This window comes from Panthera tigris, chromosome B4 (genome assembly GCF_018350195.1).
Source record: "Panthera tigris isolate Pti1 chromosome B4, P.tigris_Pti1_mat1.1, whole genome shotgun sequence".
Lineage (NCBI taxonomy): Eukaryota > Metazoa > Chordata > Mammalia > Carnivora > Felidae > Panthera > Panthera tigris.
In genome coordinates, this window is record NC_056666.1 from 40,844,468 (window position 1) to 40,872,121 (window position 27,654).

The 27,654-nt window shown below is 51.7% G+C and overlaps 1 protein-coding gene across 3 annotated transcripts; it reads right to left on the reverse strand.

Moving 5' to 3' along the window:
• Positions 1–2,077: 2,077 nt before the first annotated feature.
• On the reverse strand, positions 2,078–27,157 carry SCNN1A (sodium channel epithelial 1 subunit alpha). Of its 3 annotated transcripts, none has more exons than XM_042991642.1 (13): positions 26,924–27,157; positions 24,466–24,825; positions 12,803–13,070; positions 11,767–11,954; positions 7,902–8,005; positions 7,352–7,515; positions 6,838–6,936; positions 6,479–6,596; positions 3,526–3,604; positions 3,368–3,425; positions 3,125–3,180; positions 2,911–2,986; positions 2,078–2,546 (listed from the first exon to the last, which is right to left on the reverse strand). In XM_042991642.1, the coding sequence occupies exons 2-13, from the start codon at positions 24,819–24,821 to the stop codon at positions 2,178–2,180; spliced, it is 1,935 nt and encodes a 644-aa protein (XP_042847576.1). In that variant the 5' UTR covers positions 24,822–24,825; positions 26,924–27,157; the 3' UTR covers positions 2,078–2,177. The 3 variants fall into 3 exon arrangements, with proteins under 3 accessions (XP_042847576.1, XP_042847574.1, XP_042847575.1); XM_042991640.1 differs by lacking the exon at positions 26,924–27,157 and adding an exon at positions 25,489–25,569; XM_042991641.1 differs by lacking the exon at positions 26,924–27,157 and adding an exon at positions 24,990–25,466.
• Between the last annotated feature and the right edge of the window lie 497 nt (positions 27,158–27,654).

Sequence of the window (27,654 nt, forward strand, 5' to 3'; positions counted from 1 at the left end):
TTCACCTGCTAACCTGCCCTAGACGGAAAAGGAGGCAACCTAAAGCCTTTCTTCTCTGACACCAATTCTAACTCCTAAACCACGGGATCCACAGGTACGTACAGATAGGGCATGGAGATAAGGAAACTCCAGCATGGTTAGTAGGGGTGGGTGGTGGGGGTAGAGGAACTGATTGCCATCATCCATAAATGAAGTCTGCCAGAGGAGAGGGGCTGGGCCTTTGGAGGGGCAAGGCCCAGGCTGGGCTGCGGCAGAAAGCAGACAAGAGGGCTCAGACGAGGACACCATTGGACACCAATGGTAGTTGTGACACCACCATTTCCCCCCATCAGTTTGAGTCCAGGAAAGGGAAGTCAGAAGTCCTCACGTCAGTTCCTGGCCACAACCTTTCTTACCTCTCCACTTCCTTCACCATCTCCCCCTCTTTCCCCAAGGTTCCCATGGCCCCCAGGACAGGGAGATTGTAACTGAGAGGGGTAAGACCAAGGCAGCAAGGGAAGTGTCCCCAAAGATAATGAGGAATAGTAACTTCCGGATGCCAGGTCTGATGCTAGAGAAAGGAACCAGGGTTCCCAACACTGGGGTTCAACTCACACACCCCTCAGTTTATCCTTTATTAAAAGCGGCGTGGCGGGGGGGGATTGCTGCTGCTGCTGCTCTCTCTGCAATGATGAGAGAATACAGCATAGCAGGCTTTGAAGTTCCAGAAGAAACTGGCCTGAGTGTCATCCTCCCACACCACCCCCACTACCGGACAGTTGATGGGGAGGTGGGCAGGTGAGGGCTTTATCTTACAGCTGCATGGAAGGTGGCACTCAGTTATCACAGAGGAGGATTACTGATGACAGTAAGTAAAGTTGGGGAGGACAAGAAAGTCCAGACAGTGGACGACGGTAAGTCATCCCAAGCACTGCCCAGTAGGTCTCCCAAGGAGAGCAGCACCATGACTTTGCTCTTGCACCCTAACCTGGTGATGGGCACCTAGCACGTGCTCAGCAACGCCCATGGAAGAGCTGGCAGCAAAGTTTGTCTCTGCCAATGCCCCTGAAGAATGGACCCTTCCATAGTGAAGCCAAGGGGTGTGGAAGTCTGGGGCCCAGGGACTTGCATCCACTCCCTACCCCCATACAGCCCTCCAGACATTCCTTATGCAACATACAGTTGTTGAGCACCTGCCTACTTGCTCCAAGTGGGACACTGGGCTAGACCCTGAGGATACATAAATGAACAAGATTCATTCCCTGACCACAAGGAGCTCACAGTCTAGCTGGGGAGGCAGACACAAGTGAACAAGAAGGTATGATGCAACATCAGCACCCCAAGAGACGTTATGCTGTGCTATGGGAGGCCAGGGGAGAGGGAAGTGAGCACATCTGGGGCAGACAAGAAAGGGCAGAAGGCTTCACAGAAGTAGAGGTGTCTGAGTAGGGTTCTAAGGGATACACAGGAGTTCTCCAGATGGTGTGGAAAGCTACCAGGCCGAGGAAATAGCTTGAGCAAATATGTAGAGGTATGAAAGACACAGAGGCATTGGGGTACAGCTCCGTGGGGGCACAGGCTAGATGAGGCTGGAAAAGGCCTGGAGCCAACCAGGAATGGCTAAGCCTTGACTACATTGGTCTGCTCCGGCCCCTGCCCTAGGAAGGGGAATTGCCCAAGAATGAACAAAGGGGGCTTTTGGGTGGGGTTCCCCACTCAAGTTCAAGAAGAGGATCAAATGTCTGTGTCACTGGAAAGCAGTGTGGCCAGGCCCGGGGTTGGCTTCAGTCATCTTTGGGTAGGAAACCTGTGTATGCCTTTGTGTGCCCTTGCTTGTGTTTTGTTTCCGGTCACCAGTGGTTTCCTAGGAAGGTTCCTTGTCTAAGCTCCAAGTTTGGCTTGGCTGATCCCAGGGAAAAGGAGACTTGTTTGCACTTGGGTAGGGAAATCAGAGTCTTCTAGAGGCAGGACCAGAGGGCACAGGACAGAAGCCAGGGCAATTATGGGCAGGTTCCCTGGCCCCCATTTCCTGGGCAATTTCTGTAGCCCCTTATCCACCCTGCTTCCCTCCCCCACACCAAAGGCAGTTAGGCAGCTCTGAGAGGAAGTCCCAAGACATTCTTTAATCCTGCCAAGCCTGCTCCCCTCCCACCAGGGGAAGCGCCTGCCTTGTGGGGGGAGGGCACTTTCCTTCCCTCTCAAGGCTCCCCCAGAGTATAGGCAGAGGAGCTGGCCTCCACCAAGTTGGAGGGAGATGGGCAGGGACCCAGAGTGGCATAGGCAGGCGGAGGGGCCATCAAGGCCGGGGAGGTAGCAGGGCCTGGTGGGGATGTGGAGTGGGGGCAGAAATGGGACGGGAGGGAGGAAGCTGGAGTGGAGGCCACTTCCTGGGCACCCCTGCCCCCTCGGCCTGGAGACCAGTATCGGCTTCGGAACCTCCGGAGCAGCATGAGGAACGTGATGACCAGGAGGTCAAAGATGAGTTCAGCCATCTCCACCACAGACAGCACCGAGGAGCCGAACCACAGGCTCCACTGGCTGCCCAAGTTGGACAGGAGAGTGGCCATCTGCGAGGGAGAAAGGCACATTGACCACTGGGGCAGAGGGCCCTGGGTGGGCTCTAGAAGAAGAGCCCCATCTCTCCCTCCCTGAGGTCCTCCCTCACCCCTTTCAGCCTCCTGGTGGTCCCCTGGACCCCTTCTGTCCTAGTCATACCCATCTGGCGCATCCTTCCCCCCCCCACCACCACACCCAAAGACTTCATTCCCCAGCCAAGCTCCCCTTCTTCCAACCTCTGCAACCTCACCTTCGCCCCCCCCTTTCCTTGGTCCCCTGCCCTCAAGGCCCAGACCTTCTGGCCCCACAGAGGCACCCCCTTGTTTTCTCTGACAGACACCCGCCAAGATCTCCAAGAGAACTGCAAGGACATACCGTGACAGAGGGAGACTCAGAATTGGTTTTGTAGTTCAGCTCCTTGAAGAAGATGTTGAGTTTGGCGACCCCATTTCTTTGGAGTCAGGGAGAAGGGAGGGAGAAATGGCAATGGGTTCACTTCTCAGACCCTTACAAACACCCTCCTCTCTTCCCAGATCAGTTTTCCCTCCCAAGAATTCGTCCTCCTCAGCTGGATCAGGGTAGGACTGACCTTTTGTTGTTGATAGTATAATTGTTCTGTCGGGATAGCATCTGGAAGATCCAGTCCTAGAAAAGAATGGGGGTGTCAATGGGGTCACCCCATATTCTTCAGGCTTACAGGGTGGGGGGTGAGATCAAACACATCCATACACATACATACACCCAGAAAAGACCACAGTGTTACACACACACACACACACACACACACACACACATCCCCTCTCCCTCGTATCCCTCCCCTTCCCCACATTACCTGGGATGTCACTGAGGGCCATCGTGAGTAACCAGCAGAGAGCTGGTAGCTGGTCACACTGGGGATGGAGAAAGGAGCTCAGTGATGGGGGTGGCATTCTCCCACCCAGTCAAGTGGCTAGCTGCCCAACCTGTGCCCCAGGGGAAGGGGACACTCACCTGCACGGCTTCCGGCACTTGGTGAAACACCCCAGGCGGTCTGAGGAAAAGGCATCCTGGAGCTTATAGTAACAGTAACCTGCGGGTGCAGAGAGATGCCCATTTCCCTAGGGCATCTCAACCTTCTGCACCCCGAACCCAAGAGGTCTCCCAAGATATGTGGGTTCCCACATCACAAGTAGCTAATGCTACATCAGTGATGTCTCCTGAGTGGCAACACCGAAAATGTTGAAAAAATGAAGCTACGTAAGGAAAAAAAACAAAAAACAACCCAGGACTCATTTATGTAAAGATGAGTAGGATATGGACAAAATTCTAAAATTCAAAAAGAGGGGTGCCTGGGTGGCTCAGTCACCTGAACATCTAGCTCACTGATTGATGGCTCGGGGTCATGGGACTGAACCCTGTTTAGGATTCTCCCTCTCTCTCTCCCTCTGCCCCTCTCCCCTACTCATACTCTCTCCCTCACACTCTTTCTCTCTCTCTCTCTTTCTCTCTCTAAAATAAAAGTCAAAAGGAAAACTGGGAACAATTGTTATGGAAGAATCATGAGATTAAACCACAATGAGATGCACTTCACACCCACCAGGATGGCTATTAAAAATAAATAAGTAAGTAAGTATTGGTGAGGATGTGAAGAAACTAGAATGCTCCTCTATTGCTCCTAGGAACATAAAATGGTGTGGCCACTTTGGAAGAGTCTGGCAGTTCCTCAAAATGTTGAGCACAGAGTTATGATATGACCCAGAAACTCCACTCCTAGGTATATACCAAGAGAACTGAAAACATATGTTCACACACAAAATGGAAACAGGAAATAGAAACAACCCAAATGTCCATCCACTGATGAATGGATAAACACACGTGATGAATCTGTACAATGGAACATTATTCAGCCATAAAAACAAAGTACTGACAGATGCTACGAGCTGGATGAACTTTGAAAATGGTGTGCTAAAAAAAGAAAAAAGAAAAGAAGAAGAAAATACTGTGCTAAATACAAGAAGCCAGTCACAAAGGACCACAGATGATTCTATTTATATGAAATGCCCAGGACAGGCAAATCTGTAGAGACAGAAAGTAGATTAGTAGTTTCTGGGGGTGAGGTGGGGGGCTGTGGGTGCAGAGGATGGGAAGCTCAGAGAGTGCTGATGCGTAAGAAGTTTCTTTGTGGAGTGATGGAAATGTTCTAAAGTTGACCGGCCACTACTATACAGCTCCATGATTATACTGAAGACTAAAAGTATACTAAAATCAAATGGGTGAATTACTTGGGATAGAAATCATCTCAATTGAGTTGCTACCTTAAAAAAAAAGGGTGGGGAGAATGAGTCTATGGATCTCCCTTCTCCCCTATTCGCCAAGTTCTAAGTAAGTATGTTCTATTGTGTCATTCTTGCTACTTTTAGTTGCCTGGTCCAGAAGTCCTTCTCCATTTCTGACCCAAATCCCTCCATCTACGAGGGCTGGGGGTCTGGAACGGTGAAGCATGGGGAGCAGCTGGGCCCCTTCCCCCGGGGAGTAAACAGTCCTTGGGAGACTGTTCCTCTCCCCATCCGCATGGCTTCTCAGCCATCAGCATTGTTATTTTTCCTCTCACAGATCCTCAAACTCACAAGCACTTAGAAATCATTGTTTGGGGGCAGCGGGGAGCAGGGGGCAGGGAGTCCCTGCTCTGCGCATCCTCCTCGTCCTCAGACATGACATCATGACTTCCCCCTGGGCCCCTGAGTGTCCCTCCAGCTCTGATGTGCTCTGACATAAGGTGGGAGAGATGGGAACCAAATGCAGGGCAGGGGAGAGAGCTGTGTGGAGCAGACCCAGGGAAGGGAGGAGGCAGGAAGATCCACAGGGACAGAACCAAGAGAGGCAGACATTATAACCCCTGGGGTCTGTCCCGTCCCCTCAGAGGTGTGGAGGCTCATCTCCTCCAGCAGTGGCCACCAGCAGAGGGAGAGCTGGGCCCAAGGGAGCCAGACAGGAGGACCCTCAGGTCACAGGCGCCAGTTGAGAGCCTGTGCACCAGGATTTCTAACCCTCTACTTTCCAGTCCAGTTTCTTGTTTGGGACTTCCTTTCTCTCAGCTTCCTACCACAGAGCCTCCATGGGGCATAACTCTGCTATAGTGGAAAGGAACAGGGATCTGTCTACTCCTAATCCAGGATTAAAAAGGAGATCTCAGGGGTGCGTGGGTGGCTCAGTCAGTTAAGCATCTGACTTTGGCTCAGGTCATGATCTCACAGTTCGTGAGTTCGAGCCCCGCGTTGGGCTTTGTGCTGACAGCTCAGAGCCTGGAGCCTGCTTCACATTCTGTGTCTCCCTCTCTCTCTGCCCCTTCCCTGCTCATGCTGTGTCTCTCTCTGTCTCAAAAATAACATTAAAAAAAAAAATTAAAAAAAAAAAAAAAGGAGATCTCAGTGCTCTCCAAACTTTTTTTGATTGTGCCCACCTGTAGGTAAAAAAGTCTTAAGTAACTCCAACATATGTATTTGATTTATAAATTACAAACTTGCTACTATAGAATTGATCCATTAAGTACATTATAAAACATACATAAAATGGAAGATGTTAGGGAATGAGATAGATACATCCAACTTCTAGTATTTTCTTCCTGCACCTGGTGAGCTGTCCTGTGCCTCGCCCGGCACCAGAAGAGTGAGACAGGGAAGCTACAGGCAGAGTGTGGAGTGAGAAAGGTTTTCTTCACGTGCTCCTCCTTCCTTCTGCTGCAGGTTATTTTTAAATGGGGCCTTTCTCTATAAATACACAGAAGCCAAAACCCAGAGAGAGAAGCCCGAGGGAGGAAGGGGATAGAAGGGAGAGATGGAGTGACAGGAAATGGAGGGGCTGGAGCGCAGGACAGAGGGAGAATGAGGGTCACAGAGGGTCTGAGAAGGAAGTCTGTGAGAGTCCTGGGGCAGAGGGGCCGGCCAGGGGCTCCCTGTGGTCTCACCCCAGGAATTATGCTTCCTGTAGTCACAGAACTCCGCGTTCTTGGGCAACGGATAGAAGATGTAGGCACAGCCACACTCCTTGATCATGCTGTCCTGGAAGCAGGAGTGGATACACACCTGGGGGACACAGGAGTGACAGGAAAGGGGGTTCAGGTCTGCTCTCCCCACACACAGCCCAAAAGAGGCAGGAAAGGGGAGGACAAACAATGCTCTTCACCATACTTGTACCCCTCTCTCCACCTGTCCCGTTCGCTCACACACACACACACACACACACACACACACACACCCCTCCAACTTGGACTGACCAACAGGGCAGGCCTGGGAGATGGTCGCCATAGAAACAGGCTGGTCTCACCTGCTGTGTATACTTGGTAAGATAAAGGTTCTCCACGGGGACTTCACTGCCATTCTTGGTACAGTCACCATAGTCGCCCCCAAGTCTGTCCAGGGCTTCCTGTAAACCCCCACACACAAACAAATCAGAGGTCGGAAGTCAGAGCAAGTGGCCCAGACCTCTTCCTGAATTCTCCACCTTCCCTTGGGTCCAGGCCATTTGTATCTCACACCTACCAGCCTCTCCTGTCTGCCTCACAATTTCAAAACACGCCCCAGCAGCCCCCAACGCCCATCTGGGTGCTACTTTCAAGGACACTGGCTCCAGAGCACCCCCGGAACCCTAAGCACATCCTGAACCCTTCTCAGCACACTCACCCAAGGTTCCTCCTCAGGTCCCTCCTTCTGCCAGCCCCTCGCCCCTAACTCTGCTTCTGAAGATGGCCACCTGCCTCAGACCAACCCCACACGATCTCCCTCTATAGTCTTCTGGCTGGTGAGTCACCTCCCCTGCTATCTTCCCGGCCCTCTCTTGCCTTCCTCATACTGATGGAGGTCTCCACACCAGGCCTCAAGTTAAAGCCGCCATCGTCCATGAAGGCAGGCTCATCCTGCCCATGCACCATTACCCTGGCCCCGGTCACTGTGGACAGCAGTGGGATGAAGTCATTCTGCTCTGTGCGCAGCGTCAGGGACAGACCTAGGGGTGCAGAGGGAGTGGAGTGGGGGAGGTCCTGGAGGAGTGTTGGGGGATGGAAAGCCCCTTCCACGCGCCTAGTTTCTAATGCTCCACCGAGGGCAAGGCCAAGAAGACCTACATAGGGATTTGGCAGCCCCTGGGCTGGATTCAGGGGTGGGCAGGAAGAACTGGGACCAGATTCCTATAACACCTGGAAAGGACTTTGTGGTACCCATGGGGGACAAAGAACAGAGAGGACTCCTTCCAGGATGCAGACGGGCACGTTGTGGGGAGGCCCAGAGGCACACAGCATGTCTAGGACATGAGCACAAGGTGGGTAACTGTGGGTGGGCAGGGCCGTGAGAAGTGCTGAGGCACAGGGATTGTGGAAATGAGGGCTTGCTCACCATTTTTGATCCCAGGCATGGAAGACATCCAGAGGTTAGAGTTGTTCTTGCCATTGAAAGTGTAGCAGTTCCCATATATCGGGTGGTGAAAGTGGGAGTAATTCCTATCCGGGAGAGAGAAAAAGTAGAGTCAAAAAAGAAAGTTGGGGGGGGGGGGTCAGAGAGAGCGGGACTTTCAGTGACCTTTGTTTCCTGATCACATACTATGTGCTAGAAGCTTTCCCCATGTTCCCTCAGCCACTCCAACCAACAGCCTGTGAGGGCATCATCCCCACGTCACAGAAGAGGAAGCTAGGGCTCAGAGAGGTCAAGTAGCTGCCCAAGGTCACACCGTGATGACAAACTTGAGACTCAAACACAGGTCATCTACCTTCTAATGCAGTCTCCTCCCCACCAGGCCACCTGACCTCACTGGCCTTGTGACCTCTCTTGTGTCACTCTGTTGCATTACGAAGACTTTGGCAGTGTCCCTAGCTTCTCATGAATCTAAATCTTAGTTCCCCATTTGGACTGTGATCTCCTTGAGGACAAGGGTCACATCTCCTTCATCTCTGTATCATCTCTGGGTTAATTGAATAGTTCTTGACCTACAGGCCCTACAGAAGATCATTAATAAACAGTGGTCGAATGAATGAAGTGGAGAAATGGAAGGGAACAGAGTTTGGGGAGACAGTGAGAGCAGTGGTGAACACAGAGCTGAGAGGAGGAAGGTCAGATCCCAGGACAGATATGAGAGGGAGAGGGTTCTGGTGGGATGGCCTTGAGCAAGTCATTTTTTCTAAGCTTACTCTCATCTGTAAAACAAGGAGGCTGGAACTGGATGATCTGGAATATTCCACTGGCCTTGAAGAACAAAGGCCTAGAAATATGAAATACTGGTGCACATTCTAGGAAGTGCTAGGAAGCCAGCATTTCCAGAGCTAAGGCAGGATTCAGGGAGGGAGGAAAGAAAAGGCTACGGAAGTGAACAGAGGCCAGTCCTGAAGGGCCTGTAAGCCCTGCTCAGGCGGAGAGGGGACAGCCAGGTACGATGTGATGGACACACACCATGGACAGTATGCAGCAGGTGGAATCAACCGATTAGATGGAACAACATGGATGGATCTTAAAAACAGAGCTTAGGAAAAAAGAGGGGAAATGAGACATGGTCATTTATATATCCATAGGAGAATATATGAGAAGCAATATAACGTGAGGGTTAAGAGCACAGACTCCAGAACTAAACTACCCATATTTGAACCCTAGCTTTAACAAGTATTAGCTGTGGGACCAATCACGTTACTTAATCTCTTCATGCTGTAGTTTCCTCATCTGTAAAATGGGGATAAGAACAGGACTTGCCTCACAGGGATGCTGTGAGGTTGAAATTACACTTGGAAGGTGCCTAGCACTTAGTAAGAGCTGTATACATTTGCTCTTAAGGTTACAGGCATCCGTTAAGGTGGCTAAAGTGAAACAGACAGTAAGGGCGCCTGGGTGGCTCAGTTGGCTGAGCGTCCAACTTCGGCTCAGGTCATGATCTCGCAGTTCGTGAGTTTGAGCCCCGCGTCGGGCTCTGGTGCTGACAGCTCGGAGCCTGGAGCCTGCTTCGGATTCTGTGTCCCCCTTTCTCTCTGCCCCACCCCTGCTTGTGCTCTGTCTCTGTCTTTCAAAAATGAATAAACATTAAAAAAAAAAAAAAAGTAACAAGCGGAGGGTGGGGAGAATTTAGAACCCTCATATACTGCCCGGGGAATGTAAAATAGCACGGCCACTTGGAAAACCATCTGAGAGTTGCTCAAAATATAGAATTATCACATGACCTAGGAACTCCACTCCCAGGTATATACGTAAGAGAAATAAAAACATACATCCCTACAAAAACTGGTACGGGAATATTCTTAACAACATTACTCGTAATAGCCAAGAAGTGGAAACAACCCAAATGTCTATCAACTGAGGAACAGATAAATCAAAGGTGGGATATCCACACAATGGAATATTATCTAACCATAAAAAGAATGAAGTTCTGGCACATGTTGCAACATGGATGAGCCTTGAAAACATGATGCTAAGTGAAAGAAGTCAGGAACAAAGGCTGCATAGTGTAGGATTCCATTTCTACAAAGCGCCCGCGATAGGCAATCCATGTAGATGGACACTAGATTCCTGGTTTCCAGGGCTGGGAGGAGGGGAGGGAATCGGGAGTGACCGCTAGGAGGTGTAGGGTTTCTTTTGGGGGTGAGGAAAATGTCCTAAAATTAGATAGGGCTTGCACAATTCTGTGAATATGCTAAAAAATCACTGAATGGTATACATGTAAAGGATGACTTTTGTGGTGTGGGAACTGTATCTCAATCAAGCTGTCACTGGAGAAAAGATTACAGAGAGAAGGAGAAAGGATGACATGGGGAGGAGAGGGATGAGAAAGCCACGATAAGGAGCTTCACCTCGGTTCTGGAGGCCACAAGAGACCGTGGAGGATTTTGAGCAGGACTAACTGGAAGAGTTGCAGAATAATGAGAGGCTTTGGCAGCAGAAAGATACTGGGAGGTGAAGGGACTATAATAACCCAGGTGAGAAATGATGAGGCTCTGAGCTAAGGAAGTGACCTAACCGTCAAGACTGAGATGAACTACAGACTTTCCGTTGATGGGGAGGTAGGAGCATGGGGCTGGCAGAGCAAGAGGACTGGTGGGAAGGTGACAATTAGAGACACCCAGTGGCAGGGTGAGATGACTGGGGCCCAGGCCCTGCTACTGTCTCATTTCCCAGCAGGTAGCTCCTGTCTTCAAACAAACAAGAAGATTGGAGACAACAACAAAATCCTATGCTGACCAGAGTGTGTGCACAAGGTGAGGGTGGGGCAGAAGCAGGTGACACCTGGCCCTGCTGCCATTCTGCAGCGATGGGGGCGGGAAGAGCCCCTAGAGAGTGGAGAGGCTGCATCAGCACCCTGCCCGAAAAGGTGAAAACCAAGGAGAAGTAGGAGGGGAAGGGTGGGGTAGGAGGGGCCAGAGGCTACAGCCTCAGAGAACTGCCCAGCTGCCATGACCTCTTTGCAAGGACATTGTGACTGGATCTATAGCAGAGGGAATGCCTGGCGGGCAGTGCAGTTGAGTGGGAAGGATCCTTAGCTAGCTAGGGCTGGCCTGGTGGCCTAGGGCAAGTCACATTCACCTGTTCCGTTCAAGAGCAACAGAGACCCATTTTTCACTGCAGTTTACAAAATGCCCTCCCGCGTATCTCATGAACATGGAGACGGGTGTTATCAACATCTTCATCACTTGAGTAAAAGTGCCAGAAGGGCACGGATTATATACATTGCCCTGTTTGATGTGTCCCAAATGCCTAAAATGCCTAAATGACTGGCACACAGCCCAGACAGTAAAAAGTATTTGTCGGAATACACAATGAATGAATCTCATTTTCCCCGCATTTTACAAAGAAACAGTTTCTGAAGAGGGATGTGAAATGCCCAGAGTCACCTCAGGTCACCTCCTTCATTCAACCCATGCTATTTCCTCCAAACCACTGCTGTCCACCTCATCTGAGAAGATGACCTTCCGGGCACCTGTGAGTTTGGTGCTAGTGACAGAGGGGCCTGTCACTAGCATGGAGAACCATGCTTCCAGCCATTGGATTCTCAAAGCCAGACCTCAACTACAGCCTTCCCAGGGCAGCATATTAGGCTGCCTCACTCAGACCCAGCCCTGCAGGATAATCCATGGGGCAGAAGTTTAGACCTGAGGTCAGTGCGTCCCCTCCTCCCTGCAGGCATATATTTAGCCCAAAGGCCTTTCCTGGGTGCTGCCCATCTGAGCCTCAGGCTGACTTCAGAAAGAAGACTCCGTGGAGAGCACAGAGCCAGGCAGGAGGGACTCACGCCTGATTGCAGGAGGCCTGGTTGAAGCGGCAGGCAAAGATGAAGTTGTCCAGCATGTCCTCCGAGGATGGAGAAGTGTCCCGCAGTCGAGAAAGAATGTTGATGTAATGGAAACGGTACCACTCCCTCACTGCATCCACCCCTGACGAGTACGTCTGGTAAAAGCAGTCCGATTTGTTCCGGTTGCACTAAACACAGAGAGCATCAGAGGATCAGCAGCGGGGGACAGGCGGCAGGGCAGGCTAACGTCAAAGAATGAGTGGTCTGAGGTCCTGAGGACTGGGGTGGGGAGCCAAGAGTGCAGAAGAACAGAAGGCAGAAGTTGAAGCCCGGAAGAGAGTGGACCAGGAGAGCCTAGGCTTAAGGGAGCAGTTGGCCAAGGAGACCAGGAGCTGTGGTCCCCCAAGTGTGGGTCATTTATACAGCCTCTGCAAGACGGTGGAGCAAGGATTCATCTCCCCACTTTACTGATGGGAAGACGGAGGAATCCAGAGGCTTGCCCTAGCGACTGAGCTAGGACCGGAACTCAGGTCTCCTGGTTGTGCGGTCCACTCTCCCCAAAGGGGGCCTCTCTTCTTCCCTCTGCTCCTCTCCCGCTTCCACTTACTCTCCCTTTTATTTTTTATTAAAACAATTTTTTTAAGTCTCTCATTTTACTGATTCCTTATTCTCTATCTCAGGCAGGCAGAGCCCCAGTTCCCTGCCATACGGGAGGGTCCCCAGCGAGTCCCGACCACTGGGGGGCTGACGATTCAGAAAGGTGCTTTTTCCGCCACAGATTTGACTTCCAGACGTTTAAACCCTCCCACAGAGGCCCCAGCGAGGAGACCCCCCAACAAGCTGGCGTTCAGAGAGATGTTATTTAGTTATGTATTTTGCCAGCAGGCCGACGAGGTCCCGCCTCCTGTCGCTAGGCAACAAAGGCGGGGTCCGGAAAGGGAGTGCTGTCGGGGAGTGGGCAGAACCGGAGGGTCCGGGCAACCAGGAGGGGCGGGACCCGAAGGCCGGGGGCGGGGCCTCCGGGGGCGGGGCTTACCAACTGGAAGCCGACCTTCCAGTCCTTCCTGTTCACTTGGGGGTTATTGTCCCGCACGCTGGAGGCGGCGCTGCGGACTCCGCGGGCCCCGGGGGGCGGGGCCGGGGCCCACAGGCGCTGCAGGGGGTGCGGCCAGGGCTCCCGCAAGTCGCGACGACCGCGGGGGTGGGTCCCCAGGGTGCTGGAGGAGTTGTATTTGTACAGGTCGTAGAGCGTCTGCTCTGTGATGCGGTCCAGCTCCTCCAGCTCCTCTTTAATTTGCGTGTACCTGGAAGGGGCGATGGGAAGAGGGTCGGATTTGGGGGGCGGCTTCGCGCTAGTCCCTGGCCCTTCAGGGCCTCGGTTTCCTCGCCAGAAACCGGTGAGGTCGGTCCATCCTGGAAAAGCCTGCAGGGAATAACTCTGGTGTTTCCAAGGCTCTCTCGGAGGGATGGGGACGTGAGGGTGTAGACTGGTGTTCCACGGGGTTAGTGGAGGCGACTATGAGCCCCGGCGGTGACGGCGGTGACGGCATTTATTACGGCCTGTTTATCAGAAGGGAGAGGCGGAGGCTCCTGTCGGTGAGGCCCTCTCCTCCCACTCGCCCTGGCCGCGAAGGGAACCCGGAACTCGTCTGCCCTTTTCCAAGACGGGAGAGGGTGTGGCCGCGGCCTTCGCCCACAAGCTCCCTCAGACCCAGCGAGCAGGTCAACCCACCCTGGCCTCCTCCGGCAAGGGTGGCCTTTGGCTCTGTCTGCCGCCTGGCACCTTCTAAATTAGGGGCGCTTAACTGCACTTCTAGAATTTCCCCAGGAACTTTAAAACTACAGATGCTGCACACGGCCCCTCCCCATCAAAGACTCAGTTTTAATGAGATGGGTGGGGCCCAAACACCATAAGTTAAACGCTGTCCAGTATAAATCATCACATTCCTTCTCAGCACAGGCATTGTTACCCGCTCCGTCATGAAAGTCCATAGTAGCAGCGCCGTAGGGATAGAATCTACCAAAACAAAACAAACACACCTAGAACTAATACATTCAACAAGGTTGTAGCGTACAAAACCATTGTACAAAAATTAATTGTATTTCTACATAATAACAACGAAAAAATGGAAAATTACATCACAAAAACCACCATATTAAATAGCATAAACAACATCAAATACCAGGAATGAATTTAATGAAAGAGGCAAGAGTTTTACACCGAAAATCATGCTGAGAGAACTCAAAAACCAAAATAGAGAGTTACATGAGTTCCTGGGTCTGGAACTCTGTATAGTTAAGATGTATCCCAAATTGGTCTTTCGATTCAACACAATCCCTATCAACATTTCAGCAGACATTTTGAAGAAACTGATGGGCTGATTTAAGACGTATGTGGAAATGTGAAGAATGTAGAGTGGTCAAAGCAATTTTGTTTGTAAGTTTATTTTTAAGTAATCTCTACACCCAACATGGGGCTTGAACTGATGACCCTGAGATCAAGAGTCACATGTTCTTCTGACTGAGCCAGCCAGGTGCCCCTCAAAACAATTTTGGAAAAGAGCAAAATTGAAGTACTTAGTTCTACCTGACTTCAAACTCACTATAAGGCCACAGTCATCGAAACAGTGTAGTGCTTATGTAAGGACAGACAGTAGATCGATGGAACAGAATAAAGTCCAGATATATACTCACACGTATACAGTCAACTGAGTTTTGACCAAAACACCAATTCAATTCAATGGGGAAAATCTTTTTTTTTTAAAACAGAGTATGCTCTATTGAGAAAGGAAAAAAAAAAAACAAAAACAAAAAAAAGAAACTCAACCTCCACCTCAGTTTCTACACAAAAATTAAGTCAGTCTGAATCACAGACCTAAACATAAAATTCAGAACCAGAAAGATTCTAGAGGAAAACATCAAAGATATCTTCATGACCTTGAGGTAGGCAGTATTTTTTGCAATAAGTATCTAAGGAAGAATTTATTGTGAAATATAAAGACTTTTTACAAATTGGCAATAAAAAGACAGGTTGTTTAGGGGTTCCTGGGTGGCTCAGTCAGGGTTGAGCAGCTGTGTATTAGTTTCGGCTCAGGTCATGATCCCAGGGTCATGGGATCAAGCCCTGAGTCAGGCCCATGTGGGCCCTCCCCCCAGCCCTCCCCTCTGCTTGGAGCATGGAGTCTGCTTAGGATTCTCTATTCTTCCTCTGCCCCTGCTCTCTCTCCAAAATAAGGGAGCACCTGGGTGGCTCAGTCGGTTAAGCTTTGGACTTCGGCTCAGGCCATGATCTCAAGGTTCGTGGGTTTGTCCTGTGTTGGGCTCTTGCTCAGAGCCTGGAGCCTGCTTCAGATGCTGTGTCTCCCTCTCTCTCTGCCCCTCCCTCGCTCACGCTGTCTCTCAAAAATAAATAAATGCAAAAAAAAATTTTTTGAAATGCACCAAAAGATAGACAGTCACTAAACACAGGAAAAGGTGTTCAACATAATTAGCCTTCAGGAAAATGCAAATTAAAACCATAATGATCGGGGCGCCTGGGTGGCTCAGTCAGTTAAGCGTCCGACTTCAGCTCAGGTCACGATCTCGCAGTCCGTGAGTTCGAGCCCCGCATCAGGCTCTGGGCTAACAGCTCAGAGCCTGGAGCCTGCTTCGGATTCTGTGTCTCCCTCTCTCTCTGCCCCTCCCCCATTCATGCTGTCTCTCTCTGTCTCAAAAATAAATAAACGTTAAAAAAAAAATTTAAAAAAAAACCATAATGATCAATTCACTGTAGTGCATACCTGAAACTAATAGAATATTACACATCAACTCTACTTCAACAACAAAAAAATACAATTAAAAAAGGCAAACTTCTAAAAACAGATAATGAGGCCACCATTTAACATCCGTTAGAAGGGCCAAACAAGTAAAAGACTTGGACAGTGTCAACTGGTGAGAATGGAGAGCAGCTGGGGTTGCAGCTGGTGGGAGAGTCAAACGGCACAGTCGATTTGGTGGGTCATCTGGCAGCTTCTCATAAAGTTAAACATACATCTCCCTTATGACCCAGCAATTTCACTTCTGGATATTTTACCCGATTCCACTCCCCGCTATTTACTCAAGCACAAGGAAAACATGAAGACTTGTACGTGAATGTTCATAAGCACATTTATTCATAATTGCCACAAAGCTTGAAACAACCCAAATGAGCCTGGGTGGCTCAGTCAGTTAAGCGTCTGACTTTGGCTCAGGTCATGATCTCACAGTTCATGAGGTCAAGCCCCACATCAGGCTCTGTGCTGACAGCTCAGAGCCTGGAACCTGCTTCAGATTCTATGTCTCCCTTTCTCTCTGCCCCTTCCCCTCTTGTGCTCTGTTTTTCTCTCTTTCTCTTAAAAATAATAAACATTAAAAAAAATTTTTTAAAGGGGGGGGCTGATACAGGCAAAAAGCATGAGAGAATTTGAGAAATATTAAGTTCAGTAAAATGAGTACGTTGAGCCAGACACATTAAAAAAAAATTCACATTGTGTGATTCCCTTGATGTGAAGTCTGAGAACAAGTCAAACTAATTGATGGTGACAGGAGTCAGAGAATGGCCGTGGGAGAGAGAGAGGAATGGGCTTCAGAGGGCCATTGTGTAATGGAAATGTTCAGTACCTTGATTAGCAAACTTCAGTGAGGGCTTCAGATTTGTGCATTTTAGGGGGGCCTGGTTGGCTCAGTCAGTTAAGCGTCTGACTTCAGCTCAGGTCATGATCTCACGGTTTGTGAGTTCGAGCCCCGCATCAGGCTCTGTGCTGATAGCTCAGAGCCTGGAGCCTGCCTCAGATTCTGTGTCTCCCTTGCTCTCTGCCTCTCCCCCGCTTGCTCTCTCTCTCTCTCTCTCAAAAATAAACATTTAAAAAAAAGATTTGTGCATTTTATCATAAGTAAATTATACCTCAACTAAAGAAAAAGTCACATACCTGTGTTTAGGGGGGCCCTGCCAGAGATTGGTGTTTACTGGGAATGTTGGTGGGGCCCAAACAAGGTTGTTTTACAAGAACCCCAGGGGCCCTAAAGTGCAGCTACATTAACCAGTCTCTAGGCCATACCCTACTGTCTACTCCACTTGGCTCTGTTTCTCTTTCCTTCATAAAGTCTAGCTGGCTAGGCCGTTAGGCATCAGCTCCAGATACCCCTCATGCCCTCAGAAAATGTAGCCCAGGTCCAACCAAGGTGTGTGTTTGACATTCCAAGAGACTTGCTTGTGGTTGGTAATGAAAAGAATGGCAGTGATAGCTCGGATTTATTGAGCACTTACTATGAGGTTGGCCCTGTGGTATTCGAATGAACACTCACTTAATCTTCAGTGTAATTCAGAAAACTATCTGCCACTGTTAGCTAATACTTTTTACAGGTGAAAAACCTGAAGCAGGTGACTTGTTCAAGGTCACACAGCCAGGAACCAGGTCAGAAAGCACTATATCCATCACACTGTCCTTTGCTCTGTCCCTGCTAGCTCTGGCTATTTTAGCAGATGGACAAGGTGCCCCAGAAAGAGCACCAGAGCCAGAGTTGACTGGATGCGGGGCCTGGCATTCCAGACACACACTTCTAGCTGGGGAATGTTGGTGAGGAACTCAACCTTCCTGAATCCAGGCCTCAGTTTCCCCATCTGTAAAATGGGCATAACACTAGATCTGCATACCACATGAAGCTCTTACAGGGTTAAATGAGAAAGTATTCAGTGGCACAAAATGAAGAGGCCATTGAATCTCAGGAAGACATGGATGGGGGCCCAAAGCCCAAGAAACTCAACTTGGTCACACAGGAAGAATCCAGGTCTCCCACCATGGCTGGAGTCATTTCCACCTGAGCCACCACATCTCTGGCTGAGCCTCTCTTGGCACACCCCTCTAAGCCGTCTCAAGTCACCCTGTGCCCCCCTTCTGCCTTGTACACCTGCCTCATCCTCATCAGAGACTCAGAGCTGTCTGTCACCTTCTGTAGCCACAAGGCTCCTCCCCACAGAGCCCCAAGCTGTCTGTAAGCCAGGTCTCCCCTCAGTGGTCTCCCTCAGATTCAGCTCCTTCCTGCCTCTTCCCGAGAGGCCTCTGATGAGACCGCAACCCCCACCTCCAGAAGAGGCTGGGCTCCATACAAAACACCCTCCCTCCCAAGGCCTACTTTCCTTTTGGTGGGGAGCCCTTAAGGAAGAGATATTCCCATATCACCCCTTCAGAAAAGAAATCTCTCCCTTTCAGCTGACACCTAGAACTAAGAAAACTGACCACTGAGTAAACCCCACTAATGCCATCAGATCTTATCCTGCAAGCAGGAGGGCCCTGGCAAGAGGAGACCAGGGCTGGAGAGCGGATAAAGAATACATACTTGGAGCTGCAGCAAGACAGTCTAGCCCTAACCTTGACTTCCTGCACGAGTCCCGGTCACTACCCCCACTCTCATCTGCGCTGGCTGACAGCCCGACATCGGAGCCCTGCCAATTCAATCAGGCAGGCATTACTACTCCATTTTACAGTTGAGGAAACTGAGGACCATCAACTGGGCAACTTCTCCAGGGCCACTCAGCTAGGAAGTACCGGAGTCAAGATTTGAACCCAGGCCTGTCCGACTTCATGGTCCCTGCTTTTTTCTACTACTTCTGCCTCCGGGCTCAGAGGCACTTGAGAATGGGCAGCAAAATCTCCTTTCCCTGCAGCGGGCCGTCACCCCCCCCCCAACCCCCCGCCACAGCATCCCCTCTTCTCTGCCCAAGACAGACTAGCATGAGCAGGGATACTGAGAGATTTAAGGACTGATACCCCTGCTATCTTCCTATGTGTATCTCTTCCCTCCCCCTTTCCCCTCGGTGGCCCCCTCTCACAAAAGAGCCCTTCTCACAAAGCAGCCTTGGATTTGCCCAGGCTCTCATCACCCCCCCCCCCCCGCCCCGTGCCCCCAGAGGACCCTAGTGGAGCGTTCTCAGCCAGCCTTCCAGAAGCACTTGGCAGAACTGGGCACTGGAAACTCACCAGCTTCCTCCCCTGCCAGGGTGCATCTGGGGACCTACCCAGCACCCTCCTTCCTCCAGGGACAACCTTGACCTCCCTTTCTTTGGCCCCTCCCTCAGCCCCATTCTCCTCCACATCTCAGCACCTCCAACTTCCTCCCTGGGGCCTCTGTGAGCTCTGGGTGCCCTCAAGCAGCCCCTCAGCCCGGAGCCCTCCTGAAGACAGAGTCAGCCTCTCTAGGGTCAGTTCTGAGTCTCAGATTACATGTTCAGTTCCGTCCTGGCTGCAACATTTTATTTTTTATTTATTATTTTTTTTAACGTTTATTTATTTTTGAGACAGAGAGAGACAGAACATGAATGGGGAAGGGGCAGAGAGAGAGGGAGACACAGAATCAGAAGCAGGCTCCAGGCTCTGAGCCATCAGCCCAGAGCCCGACGCGGGGCTCGAACTCCCGGACCGTGAGATCGTGACCTGAGCTGAAGTCGGACGCTTAACCGACTGAGCCACCCAGGCGCCCCATGGCTGCAACATTTTAGACCAACAGATGTTCACAAACTAATGCTTGTTCCAAGGATGAACAGCCAGGGTGGTAAGAGCTCTAGAAACCATTTCATCCAAAGAAAAGTTGCAGGGACTAAGTTTTAATCAGCTCTCCAGGTGTATTATCTAAGCCTTGCCCACCGTTTGGATGGTTTACCTTGGAGGGGCACCTAGATGGCTCAGTAGGTTAAGCATCTGACTTTGGCTCAGGTCATGATCCCACCGTTGGTAAGTTTGAGCCCCGCATCGGGTTCTGCACTGACCACTCAGAGCCTGCTTGGGATTTTCTGTCTCCCTCTCTCTCTGCCCCTCCCCCACTTGCACACGCACACTCTCACTCAAAAATAAAATAAACATTTTTTAAAAAATTGATGGCTTGCCTTGGAGAAGTTACTTAGCTCTGTTCCTCTGCTTCATCATCTGTAAAATGGGACTATTAATAGTCTTTGCCAGGGCGCCGGGCTGACTCAGCCGGAGGAGTGTGTGATTCTTGATCTTGGGGTTGAGAGTTCAAGCCCCATGCTGGTGTAGAGATTACTTAAATAAATCTATTTCTTTTAAAGAGTCCTTGTGGCAAAGGGTTATTGTGGGGGTGAAATGATTTGATACAGGAAAAGTACTGAGAAAAATACCTGGCCGAGTAGACACTGTACAACTACTGCTATTGTCTTCGTATCAGCGCTGTTATTGGAGAAGAGCAGGCGGAGGAGACACAGGAGGACTGCCACTTATCTGCCACTTAGCTGCCACGTGACTTTGTGGTCTTAAAAAAGTAGAACTTAAGACCAGATTCCAATTCGGACCCCTCCACATAACAGCTGGGTGACCTTTGCAAAGCCTGCAGGTTCTCAGAGCCTCAGTTTTCGCATCTGACTGGGAGGGGGGAGGGGGCGGGTATCTCCTTCCTTATCTAACAAGCTTGTTAGGAGGATCTGAATTCGGTGGTGAATTTTGCAAGCTACCTTGAAGATGCTGCTACCATGGGCTGGTGGCCGGTGGGTGAGGAAGGAGATATCTTTAGGGTTGTGTCAAAGACACAGAACCAGGAGCAGAAGCTAGAAGTTATAACGAGGTCAGCTGCAGCTTTACCTAAGGAAGAACTTTCTCTCTCTCTTTTTTAAAGTTTTTATTTATTTATTTACTTTGAGAGAGAGACAGACAGAGCGAGGTGGGGAGGAGAAGAGAGAGAATCCCAAGCAGGATCTGCGCCATGAGCGTGCAGCCCAATGTGGGGCTCGAACCCGTGAACCGTGAGACCATGACCTGAGCCAAATTTGAGTCAGACACTTAACCGACTGAGCCACCCAGGTGCCCTGAGAAAGAACTTTCTAACAACGGCTGCTACAGAGGTAGGGAGGGTCCCGACAGGAGAAGGAGCCCAGCACTGGGGGCCAAGGGGGGCAGTTCTGAGAGTCCTGGCTTTCTGTCCCTGCCAGGCCTGCCATCACAGAGTGAACTGCTAGCCCTACTTTGCAGAGTTAGGCTCAGGGGTGCCTGGGTGGCTCAGGAAGTTGAACGTCTGACCCTTGGTTTTGGCTCAGGTCATGATCCCAGAGTCCTGGGAGAGAGACCCATGTCAGATTCCATGCTGAGCATAGAGCCTGCTTAAGATTCTCTCTCTCTCTCTCTCTCTCTCTCTCTCTCTCTCTGCCTCTCCCCTCTGCCCCATTCACGCACTCTCTCTCTCTCTCTCTCTCTCTCTCAAATTAAAAAAAAAAAAAAAAAAGGTCCACAGCTTCCCTCTTTAGGGAATTGCCCCTCTCCTCTCCCCACTCCTGTGCCATGCCTCTGCTCTGCCATCTTGGGAAGGGATTCCATCACCTCCTGTGATGTTTCAGGATCTTGAGCTCTTCCTTAAGCCCAACCTCAGTCCCTCCCAGGACTAGATGAAAAATATGTTCTTGGGCTCTGTTTTCTGTGGATGTGGTTAAGACTGGCCCTCTCTCCTGGATGAATAAAGCCCTTTGTTGGCCACAAAGAAAGCAACTGCAGTGGCTGACCCTTCACAGTGGATTCTTCGCGCTTTCTTGCTTACTGTGGCCCCTGCAGCCTCTCTCAGAAGTTCCCAAGCAACCCAGAACCCCTCCACCTCTGCGGGCTGTGGACATCCGGCCGTGCCCACCAGCTCTGGGCATCCCTGGTCTGACTTTGCCTCATTCCTGTTATCTCACCAGTTCATCTATCCTGTCCACAGATTTCCACCTCCTCCCTGCTGCTTCAGTAGGAATCACTCATCTGGCCTGTCCCCTGCACCTGCCGAAAGCCAGCACCTGTGATTCACCCTCAGGTCACCACCCACCAGGCTGTGTTAACCTGTCTACCCACCCCTGCCTCTCTCCTGGAATAGGAGCCAAGAGCCCTGCATCCCTCTCTCCTCCATTCATGACAAGTACCCCTCATCTGTCTCACCCATAAGCCCCCACCAGCAGCTGGCAACCCTGTGGCACCTTCTTAAAGTGTAGAGGTGATAAAGGGCTTTGATATCAAACACACTTGGTTTGTGACTCAGCTGCTAACCAGAAATGCACTGGCTGCTTGGTGGGGTGGGTGGGTGACTTTTGAATCCCAGTTTCACCACCTGCTACCTGTGTGAACTTGGACAGGTTATTTAACCTCTCTGGGCCTCAGTCTCCTCTTCTATAAAATGGGAATAATACTCGTACCTACTTCAGAAGTCTGTTGTGAGAATTAAATAATTTCATATAAAATGTAACATATCTGGTGCACATTAGGTACTATAGAAGTGTTCTTGGGGCGCCTGGGTGGCTCAGTCAACTAAGCATCTGACTTCGGCTCAGGTCATGATCTCGAGGTTCGTGAGATCAAGCCCCCCGTCGGGCTCTGTGCTGACAGCTCAGAGCCTGGAGCCTACTTCAGATTCTGTGTTTCCCTCTCTCCCTGCCCCTCCCTGCTTGTGCCCTGTCTCTCTCCCTCTCTCAAAAATAAATAAACATTAAAAAAATTTTTGAAGAAGTGTTCACTATTATTGTTGCTATTTCTTTATTATTTGCTGTGTGACCTTGCTCAAATTATTTTGCCTCCACTTTCAAATGGAAATAATAACTATGTCCACCGCCATGGACTTGTCAAGATGAAATGAGATAGTCCTTATAAAGGACCCAGCAAAGGGTGAGCATGTAGCAGGTGTTCGACACGGTTTCCTGTGCCTTCCCTGACTCCCCTCCCTCCCCGAGGGCTCTCTCCCCTCTAAGCCCTGTGGACGCTAGTTAGGCAGGAGGGATTTCTTTCTGTGTGGACACCTGTCTCCCAGCCTGCAGGCCTCAGGAGCAGGGGCTCTGGTTTCATCCCTTGGGGCTTTTTCGTAGACTGTCCATGACCTTGCCCTAAGCAGGCCTCAACAGATGTAGCCCTTTGCTCTCCATCTCCCACCCATGTCTTTCAAGCACAAACATTTACTGACAGCCTACTACCCAGCCTTTAGTCCTTCCTGCCTGCCTGCCTGCCTGCCTTCCCCTCCCTGCTGACTCAGTGCCCTCCACCATGGCCCAAGGGGGTGAAGAGAAATAAGTAGGGGAAAGATCAGGGTAGCGAAGCAGCAGAGGGTCAGGAAGGAGAGGAGCCAAGCTCACAGGCACCAAGGAAGAGAAATGAGGCTGAGCCAGAAAAGGAGAGCTGGGAAATGAGATGTACACATCTGATTACACACTTCGCTGATTCCGTGTCCCACACCTTGGATATCAAGAAAAGGAGAGATTTGTGATCCGAGGGTGAACCACAGCTCCGTCACTGTCTGTGTGACCTTGTGACTTGTCTGCCTTTGCCTCGGTTTCCTCCAATGCAAAACAGGGATTACAATAGTCCCCGCCTCGTGGGGTTTCTGGAAGAATTAGGGGTGCCACAGAGTACTTAGCAGTGGCTGGTGCATGAAGCAGCTTCTTAGGAAACGCGCCCTTCGCCTGGACAGCATATGGAGGCTAATCCATGAAAACGGCCAGCAGGGTTTTCCCTGCAGCACGGGACGTCCCAACCCTTTTTAGTCCGTGATACACCTTTGGACACCATGGAACACATGGGGGGCCTTCATCCTTAATATGTGACCAATCTCCATCCTCCATAATCATACCTATACCCAATGTTTGCTCACACACACACACACACATACACACACACATGCACACTCATGCAATCACACCTGTAGGCACTCACAAATCTTACACTCCCTAAGGGCAGAGACTGACTCTCAAAGCCACACTGTCCTGCTGTTATCTGTGTCGCCTGTCTCTTCCACCGTATTTTATCTTTCTGTCCCCAGAACCTAGCAAAGTGCCTGGCCTTCAGTGAAGACTGAATGAATTATTAATGAACCCATTTGCCAGGTGCCTAGCAGTGTTGGGCATATGCTCCAGGTATCCCCCACGTGTTGCATGACTGAGTAAATACAAATAAGAGGTGTGGATAAACACCTAGCTGTGCCCTCCTTTCTTCTCCATGGTTACCATCCCCTCTGGCTTCTAGAAGAAAAACTGGCAAAGAGCAACGATGAAACCCAAACCTTCAGGACACACCCGAGCACTTAAAAGTCAGGCACCTGGGCAGGTGAAGTACACAGCCCAGCAGGAGTCAACTGGATCTTGGGGGAGGGGAGGGCTGCTTTCTGTCCTGTCCTGGTTTCCCTCTGACTCTACCCCCAGCCTCAAGGCTCTCCAACCCTTTGCCACCAGCCCCCACCTTGATTTCCCCAAAACAAACTCCCCTTCTATACTGAGACCAACATACCAGGGCCCAGCCCCGCCAGCTTTCACCACCCACCCCCACAGCACCTGCCAACAGCTTCACCTGTCCATTAGATTCTTCTCTCGAGGTGGAGGAGGCCTTGTTCTTCGCCCTCCTCTTGCTCCAGGGAAGGGATGGGAATGATCTCTACCCTGTTCTTTGGAGCTATCCGCATCTCACTTCATCTGTTCGCCCTCCCACTTGTGGGAGGAGGAAGGGAAGTCCAACAACCACACTCTGGATAAGCTGTGGGCACTTGGAGGGCCCCCGTTGGCAGAGCCGCTCGGATGGGCAGAGCCCATCGAGTCGGGGGCTCCCTATCTTGCCCAAAGGGAGGTCTACCTAGGGACAGGAGTATCCCCTCCTACTCCCGGGTCTGCAGGTCGGCCTCGGCGCCCTCTGTCCCCCACTTCCAGGCGCCGGGGAAGTGACAGAGGGGTCGACTGACCTGTAGGGATTGAGGGTGCAGATGGTGACGGCGGGGAAGACGAGCTTGTCAGAGTTGAGGTTGATGTTGAGGCTGACGGGGTAGCTGAAGTACTCCCCGAACAGCTGGCCGAACTGCCAGTACATCATGCCGAAGGCACAGAGCCAGAGCACAGCCCAGAAGGCCGTCTTCATGCGGTTGTGCTGGGAGCACACCAGGCGGATGGCACCGTGGATGGTGGTGTTGTTGCAGAAGAACTGGAAGAGGTCTCGGTAGGAGCGGTGGAACTCGATCAGGGCCTCCTCCTCCTCTTTGGGCTGCGGGGGTGCCGCGGGGTCGGGGCCCAGCCCCTGCTCCGCATGCTGCTCTCCTTTCATGAGCCTTGGGGGGTCATGGAGGGCCAGGGTCAGGGCTGACTTCTAGGCTCTGGTGCCTCACTCCTTGACCCAGAGCAAGGCTGCTCCTGGCCAGGCCCGCATCCCGCCCTGAGCCCACTCTTTTCTACCCCTCCCTCCCTCCCTCCACCGTCCCAGGAGCCGGCTGACCTGCTGGAGTCTGGGCCAGGAGACCTGTAGCTGGGCTTGCCTGAGAAGCACCCTTCGGAGTTCTGTCCCAGCACCTCCCTTTCTGTCTCCTCAGCTGTCAGTCTGCCCTGCTTAGTCAGTCTATCTTTAGTCTCCTTCCTCCAGGACCTCTGTGTCCCAGCTCTTCTCTCTCTCTCTCTCTCTCTCTCTCTCAATCTCTCTGCTTTCTGCTTCTCTTTGGGTCTCTTTCTCAGCTCTCGTCTTCCTTGCCTGTCTCCTGTCTGTGTGCCAGGCTCTCTGGTCCTGCCTCTCTTCCTCTTCCTCCCTGCCTTGCTCCCTCTCTGTCTGAGTGGGCTCTCTCCTCCGCCTCTGGCCCTGGCCCTGGGCTGTGTCCGTCCCAGGGACTGCAGGGCTCCAGGAGGTCTGGACGGCCTCCTGCTCCCAGCTCCCAGGTTGTGGCTGGACTGGGACTGGTTCCTTTCCAGTTGAATCTGGCAGCCGAGCCTCTCCTCCCCCTCACCTGACAGGTGCAGCGGCCCAGCCAGGGAGCCCGCCCGCCAGGCTGGGATGGAAGCGACAGAAGCCTCATTAGCATCTCAATTAAAGGTGAGCAGGGCAGGGGGAGGGGCAAAGGAGGAGTCTGAGCTGAGAGTTCTCCAAAGGGAGGAGGGCTCCTGAGGGCAGGTGCCCCGGAAGTGTGGGACTGGAGGAGGTGGGTGCTCCCCGCCCCCCACCTAGAAGAGTAACGGCCCTGGGGGCTGACAGGCAAGGAGATCTGAGACAAAAGGGCAGGGGGAGGGCCAGAGATCTCAGACTAGGAGAGAGATCCTGAACACAAACCCAGGAGGGCAAAACAAAGAAAAAAGAACCAGCCAGGATGAGGGAGACTAAGGCAGGGGAGACCAGAACAGGGAAGGCAGAAAAAGGGAGATGGATGGAAGAAGACAGGATGAAGGCCTGGGAGGGAGGGCTGGAGGAGAGGCTGAGAGAGGAGGGTGAAGGGGTGGAGCCAGGAGACTGAGGGGATGAAGCCCTAAGTGGGCTTCCAGGAGCTGGGTCCCCTCTCTGGGCACTCCTTCCAAAGGCACCCACAGGTCAGCTTCACCCCCAGGTCTTATAGAAGAAGAAGGGGTATCTACTCAGTAAAGTGGGGACACCTCCTGGCCCCACTGGGCACTGGGGCACAGAGCGCCCCTCTGCCTCTCCCTCCTGGTCCATCCTTCTCCCTCCTGACTCCTCACTACCACCCCTTACCTCGTCCAGGCCAGGGAGGGGCCCAGGTGAGGCTGGAGATTGGGCGGGGCCCTGGGACATTCTGTTCTTTTTTACACCATTGGCTGCCAGGCCAGGAATGTGTAATGTCCCCTGTTGTGGTCACGGGGCTGCAGGAATGTGGTCACCGAGAGGCAGCACAGGGGCCAGGCAGGGCACCTGGGCACAGACCTGGAGCCTGAGGAGCTCTAGGGACAGTGGGCCCTGAGCGAATAGGGAGGGATGTAGGCAGCACCGGGTGTGGGGAAGGAGGAAGGTGGGCATGGCCCAAAGTGGACACCAGCCCTGGGAAGAGGGAAAGGCTCGCTGGTAGGGGCTGTGTTTTTCCTCCAATATCTCTGCTCCGAACTTAATCCAGCAAGAGGATAAAGAGTGAAGCCTAAGCAGTCAGCACACAGAAAGGGAAGGGTCAGAGAGAGGGCCCAGAGACAGCCCAAGGAGGTACAGGAGCCCCAACCACACAAGCCAGGCCCCGCGCCTGATGGTAGGAGGTCGGCCACAGCGGACCCTCACCGGAGGCACCCGGGGGAAGCCGGCCTGGGATGTGCAGACACAGGCCCAGCCTGAGCACTGATGGAGAGTGGCAGAAGAAGGCAGTCATGCTACATAAGATAAGGACTCTAGTGGCAGAGATAAGAAGTAAGTGCTGAGGGAGCCTCGGGGTGGCAGGCAGAGGCACTCACCCTGAGGAGACTCAGGAAGGCTTCCTGGAGAAGGTAACATCTCAGCTGGGTCTTGAGGAACACCAAGGGGTGTGCCAGACAAGTAAGAGGGAAGCAGGGTACTCCAAACTCAGGGTGCAGCTGGGCCCTGCGGCTTCCTCTTAGGGCAGAAGGTCTCCTGTGGCCTCTTAAAGTGAGAGCTGCTGTCAGCCAGGATTCCAAACCCGGTCCCATCACTCCCCTTGACGCCTGCTGCCCTCCTGGGAAGGGAAAGGCAGGTTTTTCCTTCATTTTCCAGATGAAGAAACCGACCCTCCATAAAGAGAAGCCAGTTTTCTGAGGGCACAGAACGAAACAGCAGCCGACAGAAACACAAAATCAGAATTCTTTTCCTGCAGGGATGTCTACTTAGGACGTTTGCCATTTATTTCCCATGACAAACCAGCTGCAGACTCATGGGGAACTGGAGCCCCCCTGTACCTGGTTTTGAAACCTAGGAGCTTCAAACGCAGAGTTCATGGGCTCATCAGCAATCTGGGTCCCGGCTTATCTCCCCAGCTCTGTGGAAAGCTCTCTACACTGACCCCACATTCCCACAGGACCCAGACAGCCTTAGAACCCCTATTCTCCCCGGAGCCAGGTTCTTAAACAAATGGAGTACACAGCACCCTGCCTGTTTGATCTCAAAGGTTAGGAGAGGCACCTCCCTGCCTTTTCTGTTTGCTAGCTGGTGTCTGAAATCCAACCACGGG

Excerpts from the sequence above, each read along its gene's own strand:
- SCNN1A (XM_042991642.1), bottom strand. The coding sequence starts at position 24,821 with ATGAAAGGAGAGCAGCATGCGGAGCAGGGGCTGGGCCCCGACCCCGCG. Across the intron at positions 11,955-12,802 it reads GGAAGGTCGGCTTCCAGTTG|TGCAACCGGAACAAATCGGA; the intron begins GTAAGCCCCGCC and ends CTCTGTGTTTAG. Across the intron at positions 8,006-11,766 it reads CAGGCCTCCTGCAATCAGGC|GAATTACTCCCACTTTCACC; the intron begins GTGAGTCCCTCC and ends TCTCCCGGATAG.